This window comes from Lepisosteus platostomus, chromosome 14 (assembly GCF_059453375.1).
Source record: "Lepisosteus platostomus isolate fLepPlt1 chromosome 14, fLepPlt1.hap1, whole genome shotgun sequence".
Lineage (NCBI taxonomy): Eukaryota > Metazoa > Chordata > Actinopteri > Semionotiformes > Lepisosteidae > Lepisosteus > Lepisosteus platostomus.
The window spans coordinates 23,115,288-23,137,738 of record NC_142624.1 but is presented as its reverse complement, the minus strand read 5'-3'; the positions used below and the strand labels follow the sequence as shown (position 1 = coordinate 23,137,738).

Below are 22,451 nucleotides of genomic sequence, written 5' to 3'. Positions count from 1 at the left end.
TTTTCACTTGTGAACAACAATAATTCTTCTAGTGACTTTTTTGGTTTGAGATAAACATTGTGGGAGACACACTGTGTAAGCACTGTGTAACAGGAAATTATGATATTTAATATTTGGGATATGCTTGTGTACTTAGACTTCATTGTTGGACAGACTCCTGGAAAGCAAACTACCATTGCCATTTGAATTTTATGTGATACTTTACCAAAGACATGTCAGCTTTTAAAAACGTTTAATAATGAATCAACTGTTTCACAATTAACATTTTTTTCAATTTACAAAAATATCAAAATAGCTATGTAATAGGAATTAACTTACACTAGAAAAAACAGTTAACAAAAGAAAAAATGAGTCACAAAAGAATGACTGAAACACCATAAATTCTTTATCGCTAGAAAAACGTTTTTCCAAATCCACTCAAAATGATGAATATGAGTTCCCGAAAAGAGGACAAAAAGGGATATATTTAGTGCTAATGCCCTCCCCTCCCCCCGCATTGGTGACCAAGTATACATATTGTCATTTTTTAAATGCCATCAATAAATGTAAATGGTCCGTATCATGTGAGGGGTAATTATGGCCAAGCCTTGATTGAGACAAATACCCTTATCTGTGCTGAGAATGATGAGAATTATTTTGTTTATTGATTTTGAAAGTTAAATCTGTTTGAATTATACTAAAAAACACATGACCAAGATTTTTATTCTATGTTGTTGCAGTTACTTGTTAGGTGTTGTTGGGTGTATCTCCAACCTCATCAGCCTTTCACATGTGTTGGCCTTTTAACTCATCAGTGTTATCACTGTTACCACCTTCAGACCTTTTTGACTCTCCATAGATAGTAATGGGCTGCCTGCACCTACCATAATGTCTCTCTTTAGTTCTAGACCTTCTGATGTCATCACCCTACTCTGGAACTTTGAAACAATTATGGCCGCTTCCTCTCCCATTTCCCCTCTCTCTTTACTGCTCCCATTGTTTTCCACAATCCCTGCTCACCCTCTTTCCTTACTTTCTTGTCCCTTCCTTAATCCTCCTTTTTGCAGTCTCATTAGAGCCCCTCCAGTTACTGATGATCACTGCAGCTCTCAGGGTGAGAGCACACAGCATCAGACTCTACTGGGTCTGGACACTTTGTTCTTAATAATAATAATAATAATAATAATAATAATAATAATAATAATAATAATAATAATAATAATAATAATAATAATAAAAATAATAATTGCTTACACTTATATGGTGATTTTCTGGACACTCCACTCAAAGTGATTTACAGGTAATGGGGACTCCCCTCCACCACCACCAATGTGCAGCATCCACCTAACCTTAACTCTTGCCAACACCGATGCCTGTGTCAGTACTGGCCTCATCTCATCTGGTTATGGATCCCCATAACCAATGGAGACTCATGACCACTAGAATACAACTGGTGTCTTCCCTCCACAAGCTTCTACCTATGGTCTCTTAAGCGCTACGGACTCCTGTTGGTCCAGTTGCTTTAGCTGGTATTTTTCTCCAGGGCCATCACTTTAAGAACATCACTATTTTGTCTTCTTTTGGGGGTTCTATGTGGAATCTATTCTCATCTGTTCAACAAACATTAGCATGTGGTTTGGTTTTATTACTGGTTCCTATTCTGCTTCCATGTCTGTGCAGATGACCTCAGGCTACTATTACCAGGTCAGTCAAAATTGTTCGCAGGCCACTGTAGAATTCCAGTCAACCAATCTGGATTTTTGGGGATTTACTAGCACCAGCTCATTGAACTGTGTTCCACGCTCATTTCTACTGTCAGGGGATGATCTAGAAATTAGATCTGAAGTATTGTAGCAAGATTTACTGAAATACATACAATATAATAAACAGAAGTCGAGCTTTATTATGGTAACAATTGCATTGGCTAGGGATAAAATAGAAAATGAGCATTTTGAAGAGGAGGAGAAATGAAAGAGTACATAGAAAGAGGACACTAAGAAAAAAAAGCTTTCATATTTTCAATGATGGGTTAGTGTGCTGTAAATATTTAGGGGGGCTTTGGTTGTGTTTCCTATGGCTGGTTGTTATGACATGTTGTGAAATAATATTTTCTGAGGGGAAGGCAGCTGCTGCATTTCATAGGGGAAATCACAGCAAACAAAAAGAAACAAGCTGGAAACCTCATACTGTAAATAAAGGCAGCTTCCCACCAAACATGGTCAATACTATTGTAAACTTGCAGTTTCAGTGCATTTAAAGTACTGTATAATGCAAACATAAAAAAGCTCAGTGAATCATGGTTTAAAAATAGAAAATAAAACCAGAAAAGGATAAGAAGAAACATTAATGCATTACATATATTCTGGAGTTTCTAAAAAATAACAGCCTTTCTAATAAACGGATTGTGTGAGTTATTAACCTCCATTTTTGGAACATTAGAATGATTTTTGACTTTTTTGATTGTGAAGAGCGTTGGAATAGCATATTACTATCTGGTATTTTAACATACTCCTGGAAGTGGAAAGGATGTAAAGCTTATTAAATTAAATCTATGTAGAAAGTAATTATTTTCATGATAATTAAGATAATTAAGAAAAATGAATACTTGCTGCTCCTCTAGCAAGGGAAATGTTGCGTGAAGGCACACAGAGCAGTAAGTGAAGTGTCAATACATCTTTATTTTTTGCCTCCTAAAGAAATCCTTTTATATGAAATCATATACATAAAGGGCTGTAAAAATGGAGTTTTGCCAAAAATAAAATGAAAAAAAAACTTGCACACCTGACTACTTGCCTCCAATGTAAAAAGATAAATGAGTTTGTACTTGTTCTTGACTACATTTCACCTCCACGAGAATGTATAGTGAATACAATTCTTGTTAATTAGATTACATGAGAGGTTTTTCGATGAAGAACGTAAGAGGTAGCAAATAAATTAAATAATATGGACAAGTAAGGACATGACCATCCATTTACTTCTGATTCAATTTGCATCGAAATGCAGTTATTTTGTGACTCTTTTTCATAGTGTGCTGCACCTGGAATGCTTTATTAAAGCAAGAGGCTTCTTTTCAAACATGTCTAGGCTACTTTCTAAAGAGAAAAGCTTAGGAAGGACTCTTTTTTTTTAGTTTAAATCTTTGGTTATTCCACTTTCAGGTTCTTTCTTATGTATCTAACTGTTTACATTCTCCTTCATCTGCTGTTGATTACTGAAATTTGTGACAAAAATATTTTTGTTTTATTTAATCTTAAATCAAAACACTAGTCTGTCTCATTGAACACACTCATAAGCACATGGCAAAAATTAAGACACACCAAATAATCTAATCAGCATGTCTTCCTAAAGTGAGAGAAACCTGAGCACTGTGCAAAAACCTATTTGAACTTATGGAATACATGTAAATCCCATACAGGAAATGCCACTGTCCAGAACTGAGCTTAGGATCATTATGCATTGATGCTGCAGTACTAATTGTCATGCCTCAATGCCATTATGCTGCCAATATGTATAATTTGATTAGTATATTTTTCACAGATTTAAATCCAGATATGTTGGCTTCAAAATTGTATTATGTGTTGTATTGAGATTGGACATTTAATTTTAAGTAAACCGCTATTGTTTTGTAATATTAACTATGGTACTTAACATTGTTAAGATCAGACCAAAGTTATGTTATGTTTTTATACTTGTTGTTTTACCGGTGTAAAGCTGCTCAAAATAAGGTAACAGGCATGAATTTCAGCAGCTGGTGTCAGGCTACATTTTCAAGAATATGCAGCTTGGAGAATCTGAAATAGCTCACATTGCAAGGAGTCACAATAAATCTCTCATCCAATCTGTGAAAGATATTTAATTTATATTATCCAGTGAGAAAAAATCAGTTTTGATAGTGCAACATGGTATATTGACATGACATTGGATTAAAATCTGAATAATTTCATGGGAAATTCAGACGTGATGATTTGTTTTCTTGGCCTTCTTTCATTGGGAGTGAGATAATCATTAAGCAACCAAAAAATAATACTGTAAAGATTCCTTAAAGCTAAATAAAGTGAATTAAAGAAATCTGCAAAGACATAATTGCCTGAAATTTGTCATCACATTTTTCTGTGACAGCACAGTAATATTTAGTCCTAACAATGAATTGCATTTCTTTAATTTAATTGAAATTTCAGACATTTGTATGTTGTGTATGTGATAATTATTTAGAGTGCTCATTTCTGCTATCTGTCAAAAAGCAAACATGATTATAAAAAATAATATTATGTAAATGAACTAAACATGGTGTTTCAGTTGATTGTCATATTTTCATAACATAGTGAAATACTGTCCACATCCACACTCATGTTTTGAGATTCTTAAAGTCACTCATAGGCATAAATAGTTCAGCCATTAGTAGTCTTGCTGTCGGCTTCACAAACATTGCACTAAATATAATCAATATTGAAATGATGAGGACGATTTGAAAATAACATTAAATACCTGACGTTTGCATGGAAGTGATTCTTAATTGGAAATTATTGCTGCCTTACCATTTTTGGTTTTCATAGCTTGAGTAAAGTTACAATTTCTCAATAATTATGGTACTGTATATACTTTTACGGGAATCAAGGTAACCAGCGACCAATAAATGCTCTCTTTCAGGACACAGATGAGATCATACACGATGACCCAACTATCTAAAAGAATATTGGTTTAAATGTGGGCTGTTATTAGCTTGGCTATGGCTGGGAATAATAGTACATAACTGACATACAAAAGAAGCAAAGCTGTAATAAAATATTAAGTATAGAAAAACTACATTAGTACATATTTTGTAATAGATTTTTCATGAAAGTTCTCATTTGTAAAATAAAGACATTTCTAAAATAAAAAATGGAAGTTTGAAACTTCTCAGGGTATTGGAAGATAAAACATTATAAAATAAGAGCAGTTCTGTTATGTTTGTGCTCCTGATCTTGGAAGAATAAAAGGTTACTTTCATTGTCACAGATACTGTATATATTGAACGTTAATGTAATGTCCTTACAGAATACATTAATAACAAAGGTCATTCAAAGAATGAAAGTTACATACTGTATATATCTACATTTTAAATTGTATTAACAGAAAAAATATTACTTAATTAATTAAACAGCAAAATATCTGCTAAATTGTTTAACAGTGAGTCACTTATTCTCATGTTGCAAATGAAGATCAAGAAACCACTTGAGTTGGGTTCTGCCCAAAGTAAAATTGAACATATTCTTTGTAATTTCCTCATGTCAAATATTCCAGGAAGTAAAGAACTGAAAGATAAACCAGAATGAAGACAGAGAGTCAATTTCTCTTTGATGACACAGTTCAGCATTCACTAATCTAGCAGCCATATTTTACACATAGTCGTACACAGTATTCAATTTATTTGGCTTTTGATCCGAGTGCTTCAATTTGTAATTAGTCAAAGTGAAGGGCCTAGCCCAAGTGCATGTCAGCAGTCTCTTAACCAGGATTTGAATCCACAACCTTCCAGTTAGGTGTCCATAGCCCTGTTGACATCTTTGATAGCAAACTCTTAACAGAAAGTTCTTCAGTGTAGTAGGTGTTTTATGAAAATGACTTCAGTTCCGATATGATAAAATTATATTATTAGGCTAATTTTCAACTCACTCTTGTTATCCACAGAAAAGCAATATTTGTTTAGGCAACAAAAATATTCAAACAGCACAAATAAGGACAAAAGCACCACTATACAATGTTTTGTTTGCCAGAAACAATTATCAACATGTTCTTTAGCGAAATCTGTCAAGCACTGAAGTCAAACTTTTGTTCCAGATGTTCTCAACCATTTAAAATAAGTCAAGATGGCTTGTTTTTTTTTAAAACTTCATTTTAAAAACCCATTGGCATCACTAAATTTGGAACTTGCCATTATAATGTGGTTGTTGTTGCTATGTGATTTGCCTGTGTTAGCCTATATTATACAGTACATATATCTATAAAACCTGACTGCATATGTACTGTAAGATTGATAGTGTGTGGTGCATGTACTGTATATACTGTAGGTTGAAATATGGAAATGATGTGGTGTTACATACATTAAAAATAACATCAGAAATAAATCTGTCCCAATAATACACTGTTTGACTAAAGATTTTATGCAAGCCTAGGATTTTTGCGTGTGTAGATGTATCAGCAGGATATGACATACTTCCTTATCTTCAAGTTTAGAGCATTCCTTAAATGTACATTGTTGAAGTCACTGTTCTACTTTATTGTTTTAACAGTATTTTGTGATTGTTAATTCTTTGAGATGCTTGAGCAATAGCCTAAACAGCTCTGAGACCAATTAACTATGAGTGACATGAACATAAATGTCATCTCTGAGCTTTATATTGAAGAAGTAGCTTCTCAACAAGGTTGATCATAGTCTACACATGCTATTGCATATTTATTATTTGATTTAGTGAAGTAATTTAATTTTGTCATTTAGTAATTAAAATCTGAGAGCTTTTTTCTTTAAACACTTTATTTATTTTTCAGTATAAAGAGTGTTAAGACCGAATGGACACAGAAAACAGAAGAAAAGCTCAGACACGCAATTTTTTTTCTGGTCATTGATTTAACTTCCAAGGCTGTGCTTACTTCTCCACCCAAAAGTTGAAAAGGATTGCTCATGAGATTGAAAGTACAGTACAAGTTTAAACTAGAACAGCATACTGTTTCAATGAATTAAAATTGTGCTCAATAGCTTTTTTTGGGGATAAAATAAACAGAAATAATGGCAATATACAGAGAAATCATGTGACCTTACTAAGATGCAGAGTTATAAAACAGTCTTAAAACACTGTACACTTAAACTTTAAAAAGGACACGGGTAATCATGGGCTTTTTTGTACCTTTGAACTGTAATATGGGGTAGTTAGTAGTTAATACAGGATGTTAAAATTCAAGACCCCTAACATCTTGTTTTACATCAGAGGTCGTAGAAACTGCAATTAACATGGCCTATATACAACTGTTTTCATATGATACAACACTTTATGACTAAGTAATTGCTAAAAGAGTCAAAGGTCAGACAACCTTTAAAATTTATGAACAGCTCTGCATTGATATTTTCTGAGTGTTTCAGGATAACAGTCATTGCAATTGACATGCAGCAGAAAAATAGTGTACAGTATGTTTGACAGGTTCCCTTACTATAGGCTGTCAACTTAAAAGTTGTGATAAAAAACTAATTGTTAATCAAATGTTACACTTTGTTAGTAAGAAAGTAGCAACAAGTTCAACAAAGTTCCTACAAGTTGGGAACATTTCCACTAAAGATAAGAAAAAATAGTGTAAAATATGAATCGTTGTGTGTATAACTGTCAATTCGTATCACATTTGAAATCAATGTGTCCACTGAGGAAAACTGCTTCATTTGCTCATTAATTTATTTATCTCAAATATTGTAATTGATCTATATACTTATGGTAATACATCAGGTTATTTTGGTGACTTTTCTGCTTAAATATATTTGTACAGTACAGATTACAAAAGCTGTACTAGACATGCCATTATATATAGTAATTCAAACATGCTCATGCTTTCCAAGACAGAGAGGAAGCTGAGATCTCTGAGGGAAAAATCTAGTGGAAAATCTGCATCAGCATGGCAGAAAATAAATGCAGCCCTCAATTACATGGAATAAGCCACAAACCCTGAGAGACATGTATGTATCACGGAGACGTTAAACCTTATGAGAAGGAAAAAAAGACAGTGTGGCATACTTCTCAGGATTGTCATCTTTACTGAGGTTTTACAATGTCTGCAAAAAGTAAAGGTCTGTTTTCAGTTAAGTAAGAGAAAAAAAAAGTCAGTCTTTGTTTTCTTAATAGTTACAGGTATTGAAAAAATTTTTTTCCCCATTTTTTAACAACCCCATTCTCTCTAGAAATTTGTAATCTAATTAAATAGATGTCCTGTAATATCTCCTCTAATATCCTATAAATTAGCAAAATTAATTTTAAGGTTTGTATCAACTGGCTCAGCTATAAAGTCCCCTCCTGGGGTACAGACACTTGACACAAAAGGGCAGTGTAGGCAGATCAGAGAATACACACAGGGCACAGCCAAGGGCAAGACAGCAGACCACAGAATAGTATTGCATATATATTACAGCTGTTTACAGACTCTTCAATCCCAGGGTCAAAGTATCCAGAGTTTCCAAATAGCATAGTCTTTGCAGTGCACCCAGTAACCAAGGCCACAGCTCCCTAGTCCTTTGCCAAAAATCCAGCAGTGCTATAATATATTCCCAATAAAAAACAAGAAACAACATAACTGCAATTGCATCACAGTGAAATCAAGAACATTCTTTTCCCTTTTTATAAAAAAGAAAGCTTAATTCTAAATCTGAAATAAAGTCATAATCTAGAAACATGGAACCACAGTGAAAGTCAGTTATGCAATGCATACAATATGGCAACTGAATAATACTAAACTGCACTTGAGTGGTGATATGCATTTCTATATCATTTAATTGCCCACAATTAAGATTTAGAATGTGTAAAAGTATACAAGAATGTCCAACAAAAAAATAGATTGTTGAAACATTTGATAAAGGTTCTTGAAGAATGTTTCTTTAAGAATTAGCCATAAGTCACTTGAGCTGCAGAAAAAAATATGTATCTTGGAAAAAAGGCAAATATTCTGTTGCTAAATACCTTTAATATTTATTTATATGTATAGTGAAGATATTCTAATTTCCGTCCTCTATTTAAATGTTAGTTTTAGGTTACATCTAATCCAAATAACCCCAAAAATTCAGATAAATACAGAAAACATAAAAGAGCTATAAGGAGAATAACAAAAAAAATAAATGTCTTCACACATTAAAGCTCTGTTATAACAACACTGTATTGAAGGAAGTAGGAAGTGGAAAGCTTTGTCTTGCACTAGCATGTTTTATGATGGGAGAGATGCTCTTCTATTGTGGAAGTTAAATTGTGACAACAGAAACTTTGATTTAAAAATGCCTTAACTGCACACTGCAAAAATACAATGATTTTGTGAATGGTTTTCTATGCTGGCATACTGCACCTAAGCTTTTATTCTCCATGTTTATTTAAAATCTTTTGTGCTAATTTCTATTGATCACTTCTATTGATCACTAGTAAAATATTATTTTATTTTATTTTAGGGGCATAAACCTTATCTGCTAAATAATCAATATTAATACTATTAACAGAGATAGTAATAAGTTAGAACAGGGTGCTTAAAGGACATACAGTATTACACCTTCTTGGTACTACTTTGAAATTACTGTTAACCATATCGTTTTTTGTAATGTTAAATCCAAATGTTCAATAATATCAAATTGCAATTTTTAATAAAGGTGCTGTAGCTGCCTAAACAGTTAAATCAAAATATGTCTATTTATATATTCTTTATTAACAAAGCTGTAATAAAACAAAAAATAGAGAGAAATTACTAAACTGGTTCTGGTTTCACTCCGTTCTGTAGGAATCGGTTTAATGCTAATACATAAGAATTATATTGATTATCTAATATGCACTTGGATTATAAAATTATATAAACCCAGTAGTTCACTATGTAAAATGAAATTCTTGCATATTATACTCTGTTTTCACTGTGCCAGTGGGATTCAGAAGTCCTCTGTACTGACAAATGAATAGTACTCACACAGGAGTTTTAAAAAGTTTCACTGTCAAGCATAATGTTAACACCTGAGTATACTTCTTTCATTGCACTTTCATATTTTTTAATGTAAAGCTTTGTCTAATCCTGCACGACTAATTCTGGGTAATTTATGTTAATGCTTTCAATAAGGATTTAAATGTCACATTGCATTTTAATACTCATGCAATGAGCATCATTTTATACAATATGATCACAGAAAGCCGGGTGTGAGTGGGTTAGAAGTTAAGGCAAGGTAGTATTGCTGCTGGTTACAGTGTTTAGAATGACATTGCTGTAATGTTAAAAGCAGAGGGATTAAAGAGTTTCAAAGAGCCAAAGACTGTGTCATAGATTTTTTTTAATTATTTTGGTGTTTTAGTTTTCTTGTGGTAATTTTTTCCCCAGTCCTGTAAATATTAGATACCATTAATTAAGCCAGCATTATGAAAGAGAAACATTTCTAATTCCATTATGTTCATTCATGACCAGAGATTTGCAGTATTGTGCAAATCTCTTAGAGCAATGCTAAACTTTTAGCTTTAAAGTAGGTGAAGATTCAGGTTATTCTATACAAAAATGATTGCGATAACACATTTTTTTAAGTTTCTGTCTTCAGTTTAGAAAAGTCAGTGTTTCTATTAATTTCTATTAATCTATTTACTTATCCAGATTTTTTATTGAAAAACTTTGCTGTACTATGCCATCAGATTTTAATTCAGAAGAGAAGCGGGTTAACATAACCATTTGCAGAATGTCCTGACCACTATGATCTTATTAGCCTAACATGAACAGTTATTTTGTTTTTTAGGCTCATGTGTGCCACCTTGTGGTCATAAAATAAATAGGTGCATCTGCAGTAACTTTTGGGAGAATTTAATCTATTACAAAACATAAAAATAGTGATTTAAAAAGTAGTACAGATTATGATGACCCTATACATAAAATATAACATCAAAAACATAATTACAATTCTAACATGTCCTGACAGAAACAAATGGAATTTATGTAAACTAAATTAATTGAGAACTTTTTATAGGAGTACAGAGCTTTCATGGGCCGACTTTATGTTATAAAAGAAAGGTTTCTTTGAGCTTTGATCTATATTATGTTATATATTTGTGTTAAAAATTATTTACTACTGTTTAACAGTTCTTATAAGCTGCCTATAAAAAGTATATATTCTTATATAACAGAGCATTCTTCCCAAAAGAGTAATATTAAGTGTTAAAAAATACAATAAAACTAGTCCAAAAATGGGTGTGCTTTTAATTTTCAAGTCGTTGCTGTTTTTTAAATCTGTTTTTATAGGCAGCTATGTTTTAATAAGAATCAGGAATTAGACTGAATTACTAAATTACCATTTTGGCTCAAGCAGGAATTGCACAAACATTTGGATAAATAGCCTTTGATAGAGGGATGACTTAATATGCATTATATTTTACCTTTATTCATCAGCTTCTTTTTTTGCGTTTTTTGAAGTAAGTCAAATAAGACTCAAACAATAAACATATAATGTCATAAGTCACATATCCTTCATTAAAATTCACTTAAAATATTAACTTGTATTTTCAACATGACTAAACACTTTGTCTTATTAAAACCAATACATATCACTTACAAGATTTTAAAAATGTATAAAGTTCTATATTTACAGACTTCAGGAATGATGCACGAAAGGCATTCAATCCAAATGTGATCATTCCCCTTTTTATGAAAGCAAAATTGTCCCTTTTTAGGCCACAAAAACTTGAGGGAAAATGTCCAAAATTAAACTTGAACACTATCCTATAAACCACCCTTTGATTTTCAAAGAGTTGGCTTTGAACTCATACCTATGTACAATATTAAAACTCTTTCCAAGTGTATCTAATGGGTGAGGTTTGTAAGCATTTTCTGTTTTTCATTGTTTTTAAAAATATTCACAGACTTGTCTGTGTTCAATTATATACTGTGCTTGTAGTAAAATTACTCGGCAAATGCAATCAGTTCTGTACTGTATATCTCTAACCAGGAAAGGCCTTAATAGTTGGTGGCATTTCCATAAAAAAACATATCAAATCTTATTAGCAGGTATCCAAGCATTACAAATTGGAATATGAAAGATCAGATGATGTGATCCTTCTCACAAGGGCTTTTTCTCATACTCCCAAAACTCATTTTATAACCTGCATTTCTCTCTAGTGTCTGGTCAGCTCCCCACTCTTAAATCACATCTAGGAAGAAAAAAAATAACTTACCGGAGGGTAAGCATTTTTAAATGGCTTCCTTTAAAAAAGGAAGAGCCGACACCAATGGTCTTGCAAGTACTTGCAGCCAGAGTAACTCTATCTTGTGGCATAGTAGTATAAATGCTGAGTGGAGCTCTAGAAATCTTTCAGTGAGAGAATGCAAGATATCAACATATTGCCGTGCTCTCTCAGATAGTCTCAGATAGGATTTCACCTCCCAGGGCAATGAAAAAGTCTATTGCATATTTCCTGTGTCAATACATTGAAAGCAGAGCAGCATCAATCACTGCCTTGAAATGGCTCCTGGGTCTGTGGTCTCTCCTTTTACTAATTTGCTTTAATTGAAATTGACAGATGTAACTGTGTTTATTCTAGTTCTCTTACTGGATCTGATAAACACAACACATGGATCTTCAAGCTCCCTCGATTAACAGGCCTCATTACTAGGTGCCCATAATTCCATTCTAGAAAACATTTATGATGAAAAACCTTAGATTCTTTACTGTAGCACCCAAGTGCAGAGTGTCTTCTGAAGTTAGGGCCAGAGTCCATCAAATTTGAGGGTATCATATGTAACTGAAACGCTATCATTTTAGCTCCAAGCAGAAATGGAGAACTTTCTGTCTTGCCTGCCCCTTTAACTGGTGGACCCTTTAACTGATCCAGTTTGGCCACAGACTCCTTTTGTCTTCATTAATCACCATTTGCACCCCTGACACAGCACCAGCCAATTTGTTGTTTCTCTTTCTCACTCATTCACTTATTCCCTGACATTGCACACCTGTCTGCTGATGGTACATATTCAGAAAACGTAGAACTCCAGTTGTGCTATCTAGACTCTCTTCAGTCTTAGTTGTGGGGAGACGATATGTGGAGAATATGGGCAATGTCATAATCCTAGTGCTAACGCCTCCTATATCAGCTCTGGTACAGCTGCCAGCCCTATTCTTCTGCAGTGCACTTCAATCCCATTGAGTCTGGCGTAAGAACTGCCATGCCCTAGGAATTTACAATTCTGTTCCACCCTCATCTTTGGGCATGTTGGAATCTCTATTTACTGCGCCTTCACATTTATCAGTCTGTTGGTAAATGACAGCCCCCTCCCAGATACTGTACAGCTCTAGCTATATTTTCCAAATCACCATCACTCACTGAATCCCACAGCCCTGTAAGCCAGCTCAATCCATTACTATTGCACACTCACTTCAGAGATCTCACTCTCCTTTTTCTCATGCTGGAGCTTCCTGCCTTCCTGGCTTCTCTTCTAAACCTTCCAATTAGTCCTGTGGTGTGGCAAGTTCCACTCAGAGCCCATCCTATGTGTTCCTTCCCTCATGTGAAATCTCTCTGAATGCCAATTATTCTGAATGCTAATGTTGCCAATTAGCCCATGTTTGATTCATTTTACACTAATCAAAATAATGTGTATGTTTCTGTAGGACTGTACATGTTAGGGTGTGTCTTACTGTGGGGTGTTACTGGTCAGATTCCTACGTATTGCAAATATTTAAAGATAAGAAACAGAGAAACAGTGATGCTACTGTATATACATTTTTTTAAATAATGATGATGATGATGTTCTTGTTGGAATAATGAAAGATGTGTATTGGATTAATAGAGGATGTACATTGAAAAGGAATATAAAATGTGAGCAAAAAAAATCTGTTAACACAAATACACATTTTATTCTGATGGTTGTCTTTTGTTTATTTCCAGGAGATGATTTAAGCTGCACAGAGAACGGTCAGGTTTACACAAACAGAGATATTTGGAAGCCAGGGCCATGTCGGATCTGCGTCTGTGACAGTGGAGCAATTCTCTGTGATGAAATCCAATGCGATGAGATAACAAACTGTGAAAAACCTGTGATTCCGGATGGAGAGTGCTGTCCAATTTGTCAAGGAAATGACAATCCTACCACACATGGTGGAAATGGTATGTTTCAACAACAAAATAATGTATTATTAGATACAATAGATCTGTGATAGTTTGTTTCAAATCTATTGTTAATATAGAGTTGTAAAGTTCATGATATATATATATAGCTTTTAAAACATTTTGCAGATAACCTTTTCACTGTATGTGTACTTTTACACCAATTTGAATTTTAAATTTAATTTCCCTTTTCCACCTGAACATATATTTTCAATACTTACTATCTTCCAATTACTGAAATATTGAAATAACAAATGTATTCCTTTTTAACAATGAAATGAAACATTATTCTATAAAACTGTTTCGATGAACATTATCTGAAAAATGTGTTGCAATGAACAGAATAATGCTGTGGTAGTAGCCATACAGCCAGGTCTAGATTGAACTGCAGAGAATTTGCCCATATGATTTATTTCCTTTGTATTTTGTTGATTGGCAACATTCAAAATAAGATCCAATGTTTTCTACGTTAGAGGAAAAGCAAAAAAAAAAAAGAAATACTGCATGCATTACACATCTAGATATAATAATTATTTTGTTAGAATGCTCAGAATTCAATTGTGAAAAAAACGTATCCATGTGTTTAGATGAAGACACAATCTATTACTAAAGAAAGGTTTATATTTTCATCATTGTGTAATCAAATACTAATACCATTGACATATTTTTTGTCTTAGGTGGTAGAAGCTATAAGGTAAGTGAAAGAGCTAATGTTCATTTATATTACAATCTGGAATTCTACTAAAGTGCAAAAGGAGAAGACAAGGCAATAATGGTTAGAAATGGAGATGAAAATATTTGTCATGATTATTGCCACACATTAAGCGTTCTGTTGAGGATATAAAGCTGACGTATTTTCTTGTTAACATCAGAAATAGTCACAGGAATGTATATGGTTTAACTCAATTAGATTTCCTTGTTATGGTGGTTACGTATTGTTTTTCAATCTCTATTCTTTTCAACACCATTTAACAATAAAGCTTAAATCTATAATTTCTATTTGAAAGTCTAATTTACTATTTTTACTATTTATATTAGACTAGTGTGATTCCAAAAGAAACAGACTTCCATAAATTGATCTTTCCTTCCTCTTTTGTTTTTAACATTTTCAGGGTCAAAAGGGTGAACCTGGAGATGTCCCATTTGTAAGTTTATGACATCATGAACATTTCAAACTTAAAAGACTATCCATATTCAAACTGTTTCTAAGGGAAACAGTCATACAACAAAAAATTTACAGTGTTCTATTCTTTTTTTTATGAACAGATAACTGGTATAAGAGGTCGTCCAGGACCCATGGCAAGTATTTCTCACTGTGAACTAATGGATTTTATGTTTTCCTACTTTTTTCATTACAATAAGTAATTTTCTCAGAATTTTGTTTTGTTTTATTACATCAAGATTTTGTCTTTCAGTTTTGATATCACTGTTTGCTCTCTCTTGTAACACTAGATGGCATTCTAGAGAACGACAGACATCTGTGTAAAGTTTTTTAATTTCAATACTTTTATGAAAATGTAGCAACATCTCACTTATATTGTTTAATGGGTTGCAAAAATGTATTTAATGTGATATTATTTGACAAACGAAAATATCCTAGTTTAAATTTCAATTTGTAATTGAATACAACTTGATATTGCTTAAGTTGTATTATGAATAACTAATATTGTTAGTTATAACTTTCTGCTTTTATTGGTAGGGACCTCCAGGTGCACAAGGGTACAGAGGAGCCCATGGTCCCAAAGGCAGGCCGGTATGTTGCCAGCTGATCATTTCTCAAAACAAACTGTTTTCCTTCCCTGAACAGGATAACATTGTCGTTCTTATCGTATATGTAAATACTAGTCAAGTAAGTGCTTCAGTAATAGTTAATGAGATCTCTACTGCCTCCTTTTGGTAAGAGAATGATAAGAAGAGCAATAAAAAAAAGAAAAACCATGTCTGTCTTTTGAAGGTCTTTAAGAATTAGATCAGCGATAACAGTTTATTTTTACTCACAGTAGTTGATATAATTGCACCCTAAATAAAGAATCCCATTGATTTTATATGTGCATAAGTACACAGTTTTATTGTTAATATTATAGATATTGATAGATTCACAGATTTGGAAACCTGTATTCAATTATTGGAAAATAACCCTGGCTTGAAACATAAATAGGACAATCACTTATGAAATATGCAACATTTTGAGAACTCTTTTTTATCCTTCCAGTGCAGTTGTCAAAGATATATAAGTGAAGCACTGATACTGTCATTATCCTCATTCACTAAAAATCCATGTGAAAATGTAAAAAACTGACTGGCGAGTTCAGACAGAGATACAGTAATCTAATTTGTAAAAATACAAGTACAAGAATCTCCTATTACATCATCAAACAAGAATACCTTATCATATTTTGTTCTTTTAATTTTAAAAAGATAGAAGAATTGGTATCATACCTGCATAATTTGAATGTTTTTTGGCAGATTCACAAGTATATATTTGTTGGTCCTGTGGTTGCTTTTTTTCCCATTTGAGTAATTATTCTACACAGCTGTTAAAAACACTGGAGGAAAAAAAAACTTTTAATATTTTTATAAAAATTACATTGCGTTATTCAAAGAAAAACTAACCAATTCCATATGTTCAATAACACAATATGACATCAGAATGCATTAGTGATGAAACTGAAAAACACAACTATAATGAATAACTAAAATGAAATAGGTCAATACCAATTTCCAGGTACATCCTGGGAAATTCTTGTCAAAGTAAGACTTTCTTATGAACTTAAGAGATAATTTCTTGGTTTTACCTAGTAAAATATATTTTGCAATCATGTAGTATACAAATTTACTGTACATGGATAATGTCTTATAAAGGCAGACCAAGAACTTCCCTGCATAAAAAAATTAAAACTATTAAAATGTAGAATGCCACCATCTAATTTATAAAAAATAAAATGGAAGAATTTCAGAAATAAATGGATTTGTTATGTCACAATTATAATTTAAACTTCATAACTGACTTGAAATGTGTTTGAACACAGACAGTTCTTGTGGTCCATAGTAATAGTAAAAGGTAAATTACATCCAATACATAGTAAACAATAAACATTTATGCTATTTACAGAAATGTGGAAATTATCAAAGAAAAGAGAAAACGATATTCAAGAGGTTCACAAACAGCTTAGTAAGAAAGACTAAAAAAAGTAGTGGCAAGATGGGAATCAAGTAGTGGCAAGATGTCATCATGGAGTGATTAAAAAACAAATTAATGCAAATGAGTCTGAAAAATCAGTACGACGGGTAAATTAATTCCATTAAGACTTTAATCCTTTAATGAGCTATATACACTAACTTACAGAGCAAGAATAACTCAATAGCTTAAAATTTACATACTGTTGCCAAATGTAGTGCAATGGCTGTCAATTCATAGTGCTGTGTAAGTAGTGTGCAGAATCAGAATATGATGCACATTTCTGCCTCCAGTGCTCAGGATTCCAAACATTTCCAAAGAGAAAGATACATTTTTTCCATTGTGCAGCCAATGGTACATGCAACTAAAAAGTACAAAGAAATGTAATAGTGAACCCTGATTCCTCAGCGCAAGAACTCTTTAAATCCTCTGACCATAATAAGCAGACAAGACATTGAGTGTTGTTTTCCTGCTGATACCATACTTCTCCTCACCTGTTCTTCAACAGATTTGCATGTCTTTTCATGTGTCTTATGGAATGTCTTTTCAAAGTTTGCAGAGTTAATCTCTTCCAAGAGATTAAAAAAATATTGCAATGATCTCCTGTGGGTGTGGATTCAGAAGAGAGTGAAATCCAAATTCTGACATTCATTGAGCAATCTAAGGTTGATCGGTTTATTTAAAATGCTACCTTTCTTGGGTAGGGGTTAGATTTTAGCAGGACAGCTGCAAATGTTAATGAAAGAAATAAGAAGACAGATCCTCAAGGTGTACAACATACAAATAAGTAAAAATGAATGTACACTTAGATATACACTTACACAGGTTCATTTACATTACTTAGAGTTTGCAATTGCAACAATCTATTCCAGATTGTTATGGTGACTGCTGGACACTTGATGTGGGAAATATAGGTAAGATGGATATAATTTCATACAAAGACCCATTGTATTTTCTTCTACCATAGAGGAAAAGTCACAAACTCAAACTTAATAGAGCAAAGTGCTCAATAAAGGCTGTGCCCAAGAGCAACCTCTGCAAAAAGTCGGGAAATTGCTGCAAGAGGGGTGCCATCTGTCAAGGAACACAGAGCCTATAGGTGCAATAGCTACTCTACTCACAAATTCACCATTACCATGCCCAGATATCCTTGCGTAATGGAGATTAGTTTGGAACAGGTAAGTTGGAGCCCATCAGGTGTGCCATACTGGGATACGGACACTTGGAGCACACTCAAGAGAGGCTTTGCTCACCAATTTAGTTGCTACAGATATCTCCCCACCCGCAGAATCAAACACATTCTCAAAAACATGTAAGGAGAATTTATCCAGGCAGTCAGAATTCCTCCTCTGATGGAAAGGGAACAGGATACCCCAGAGGAACATCAGTGAATCCCTGCAGCTGCTATTGGGCTTTCTTCTGTAATAGGAGCGGCAGAGACATCTGCTTACCTTCATGCAGGAAGCTCATTGATTGTAAACCCTGTACTGAAAAGTAGGACAGAATAAGTGGGAGCAAATGAAATAACAACTCAACACAGCACCTGTTCTCTTCATGTAAACAAACAAACAGAAAGGAAGAAAGAAAAGGGCAAGGAGAGCAGAGCAAGAAGCACTAACAATAAAGAAAGGGGGAAGATGCTCTTCGGAAGGAAAATAGAATAGGGAAGAAAGAGACTTTTCTTTTCTTTTTTGTTTTTAAAAAAGGGAAATGGTGCCAAAAGACCCGGGGCAATAGACAAAGGAAGAGAAGATAATAGACAACGGGAGAAGTTCCAAACTGAAGTTTAGAAAAATTGTATTTAAATTGGAAGTGATTTATTAGGCAATACACACATTACCCAGTTGTTCTTTCCCAGTAAGTAAAGGAAATAATGTATGACCACCACACTTAAACATCTGCCTTATCAATATCTGTAGTATATTACAGAAGAAAAATAGTTATATTTTCAGAGAAGCAAAGATATTACTGAATTATGGGATTACAATGAAGAAGAATGAACAATATTATTCTCTTTCCCAGCCTCCCTATTTCCAAACCGGCCCACTGTTCCTAAAGAGTACTCTTTATTTAATAACCACATGAAATATATTAGTTTTCTCTTATCATTGTACATTAAGTTATCAACAACTCTACAATGTAATTTTTAGGCTCACTAAATATGACCCTATTTTGAATATTCTGATAAGATGGTGATACGTTTTCCAAAGCTTATTTGCATTATCTTTACCTTAAATGTTTTTACTCCTTTCTCTATCTTTAGGAATAATGAAATAACAGCTGTTGTCAAGAACTAAGTAGTACAATCCCTTCTTTGTTACTTACAGAACATAACAACCAGTAATGCATTACCCTTTGGTTTCCTTAAATATGATGACTTCATGCATTCCCCAACACAATGATTAATTTTTATGTTAACTTTTAATAACCATAATTGAAACCATGTGCATTAACACTTTGAATAAACAGTAACTATTCACCAAAAATCATTTTAGGTTTTGTAGAGGAGATCAAAATGTATTTAATTATCAATGTTTTACATTAAAATAATGCAGCAAAATGAAAATTGTAAGATGGTGTCAATAACACACATAATCTCATTTAAAAAAAATCAGTTATAAATTCATTTTCCCACTGTTGTTCTCCCACGCCACAACTGAAATGTTGCCCTTTACCAATAAATGTCCTAGAATCAGTAGTATAAGGGTATGTTTATCTGATGAAGACTTTTAAAAGCACATGGACTTATCCTAACATATAGGCCTTACGTACTGTCATAATTATTTCTCTACAAACAGGCCATAACTATATGAATTTTTGTAGCTAGTAAAGTGTTTATTGATTCCATGAAACACAAAAAAGGTTTCCTGTGCCAAGAAAAGATGAAAAGAACACACATCCATAAATCACAGAGGTGCTATCCAGAGAAAATATAAAAAGTAGACACACTCTTTATTCCCCAAAATAAATTTTGTGTGGGCAGCATGGTGATGCAATGGTTAGCTTTGCTGCCTTACAGTGCTGGAGCCCTAGGTTCAATTGGGTTTGCTCTGGGTGCTCCAGTTTCCTTTCACAGTCCAAAGAAATGCTAGAAACTTAATTGGCTTCTTGGAAATTGGCTTCGTGGCTGTGGTGTAAGCATGCACCTTGTGATGGAAAGTATACACCACTCCAGGGTGTATCCTGCCTCGCGCCTGTTGGTTGCTGGTATAGACTCCAGCTACCCCATGACCCTGTTTTTGACAAAGCTCTTAGAAAATGGATGGATGGAACTGTCAATGTTTTGGCACAAAGCCCTTCACAAGGACAAATGCATCTGATCATGTATTGTACAGTGTAGTAAAAAATCTTAAAGGGGCGTACTTACTTTTCCACCACATTATATAAACTGTAGTGGATCTTTGGTTAAACAAATATGTTTGTCATGTTGAAGGTGAATGAGTGCTGAAACATTGACAGTTGTTTATTGAAATGTATTTGAAGTATAGAGTGTACATCCAGTGGACTCACATTTTATATAGTTTTACTTTACTGACAGAAATTTTATGAATTGTAGTATCATCATCAGCTGTAACTCTACCTGTGTTGTGGTGCAAATTATTTTTTTGCTGTGTGCAAAACAACATAAATGCTGACATGGGAAAGAAAATAAACAATGAATACTAGATTAGATACTATCACTAACATCCTTGGCCTTCCTATACTTCTAAGTAAGTAGCTGATTTCACCAGTTGCCCAAAATATTACTTTTTTTGACAGAAAATCATACTACTGTATATGAAACAGAACTGATAGAGGAACTTCCTTTTAGGGTCCCAGAGGTCCACCCGGTTTTGACGGAGAGCCAGGAGTCCCTGGACAACCTGGTGAGCCTGGTCCCCCCGGTCATCCCACACATCCTGGCCTGGACAGTGTAAGTACTCCTGTACACTGAAAAAAATACAAAATTTCTCCTTTGTGTTTTACTTTAATATGGCTGCACATGCACTGCTATCCCTGTGTATCAAAATCTTGTGTGTCAAAATCTTGTTTGTTTGCTTTACAGTTAGTTTAATTGATCATAAAATTAATGTAAATGTAATCACAAAATAACATACATTATATGATCATGAGAACGAAAAGGTACTTCAAGTAAAGAGGTTTCAAGTGACCACAGTATTGGGAAATATTCACTTTAATACATTTCTGAGTTCTTTAAAGTTAGTATTGGGTTCCGTATCACTTTGAAACAATAAGTGTATGAAGCCTGGCCCATTAAGCTTGCCTAATTCTTTGTGTAAACATTTGGGATGTGTTACCAAACCTTTTGTTGCAGAATTTTTGAGTTATTGCCTATATTCATGAGGTGTTCTGACAATTTTTCTCCAATCTCTAAAATGAATGAATGCTCAATCAGATTCACATAAAGGGATTTACTTTTTTTTCTCCTGATTAAATCCTGGGTTATTGTCATGCTGAACATTAAAAATGCAACCCAATAAATATGCAAGTATTTTCTGCTACGTAAAGACAGTGTTTCTTCAGAATTAATTTTCTGTCATCATCATTAGTTACTTTATCAATAAAAATGAATGAGTTATTTCCAGAGACTGCTATGAATGCTTATATTACCCCCCACTATGCTTCACAGATTAGGGGGTGTTCTTTGGACCATCTGCAATATTTTTTCTCTACATTTTAAAATACTCATCACATTGGTAAAGGTTTATCATGGTTTCATCTGTCCAAAAAACTTTGTTCCCAAACTCTACAGGCTCAGATTTGTGGATCCGAGCCAATTCTAATCTTACTTTCTCATTCTTGGATTCTGTTGAGAGGTTTACATCTGGCAATGTAGCCTTTATAATTCTTCTAAATGTAAATTTTAATAATTTACATGTTATCGATTTCACTGACAGTCGTTTTAGGGTTTACCTTCACAGTATATTGAATATTGTTGGTCTTTAACTGCAGATGTTTTTCTTAGCAGATCCAGTTTTGGCTAATGGGTAATTGTAACTGTTATTGCCTTCTTCTTCAGTACTCTATATTATGAAATGTGTTTCATTATGACTTTCAAACATAGATTATAAGCTGTTTATAGTGTAGGCTACTTTTCCATTTTAATGTATGTTATGTTTTTTTTCTTTTCTCTTTACTTCACTTTAATTACAGAAGCCTATTGGTTTAACAGTGTGCCACTGTGTGCCACTGTCCTCATATTAGCACAAAAACCATGACTGAAATCACCTATTCTCAAAAAGGGACCAGCCAAGGAATGCATAATATCTGCATAGAAAATCCATTAACTTTGTGAAATAAATCACAACCTTCCAAACAGGAATCAATATCATGCTAGAACAAAAAAAAAAGGATAAATATGTCTGATAATATGTTTGGCCAGAGTGTTTAAAACTTTAAACTATTCTATTCCAAAATATTAATTAAGATGCTTAGTATACTTTTATTGAACTTGTTCAATAAAA

The 22,451-nt window shown here is 33.5% G+C and overlaps 1 protein-coding gene across 1 annotated transcript in view; it reads left to right on the top strand.

The window, feature by feature from the left end:
* LOC148649018 (uncharacterized) overlaps positions 1-22,451 on the top strand; it is a 66,893-nt gene that overhangs the window by 15,574 nt on the left and 28,868 nt on the right. The window contains exons 2-7 of the mRNA XM_088605079.1: positions 13,590-13,808; positions 14,486-14,502; positions 14,921-14,953; positions 15,075-15,107; positions 15,508-15,561; positions 20,798-20,899. Of these exons, the coding sequence (XP_088461205.1) occupies positions 13,590-13,808; positions 14,486-14,502; positions 14,921-14,953; positions 15,075-15,107; positions 15,508-15,561; positions 20,798-20,899 (458 nt within the window). The remainder of the gene's footprint in view (positions 1-13,589; positions 13,809-14,485; positions 14,503-14,920; positions 14,954-15,074; positions 15,108-15,507; positions 15,562-20,797; positions 20,900-22,451) is intronic.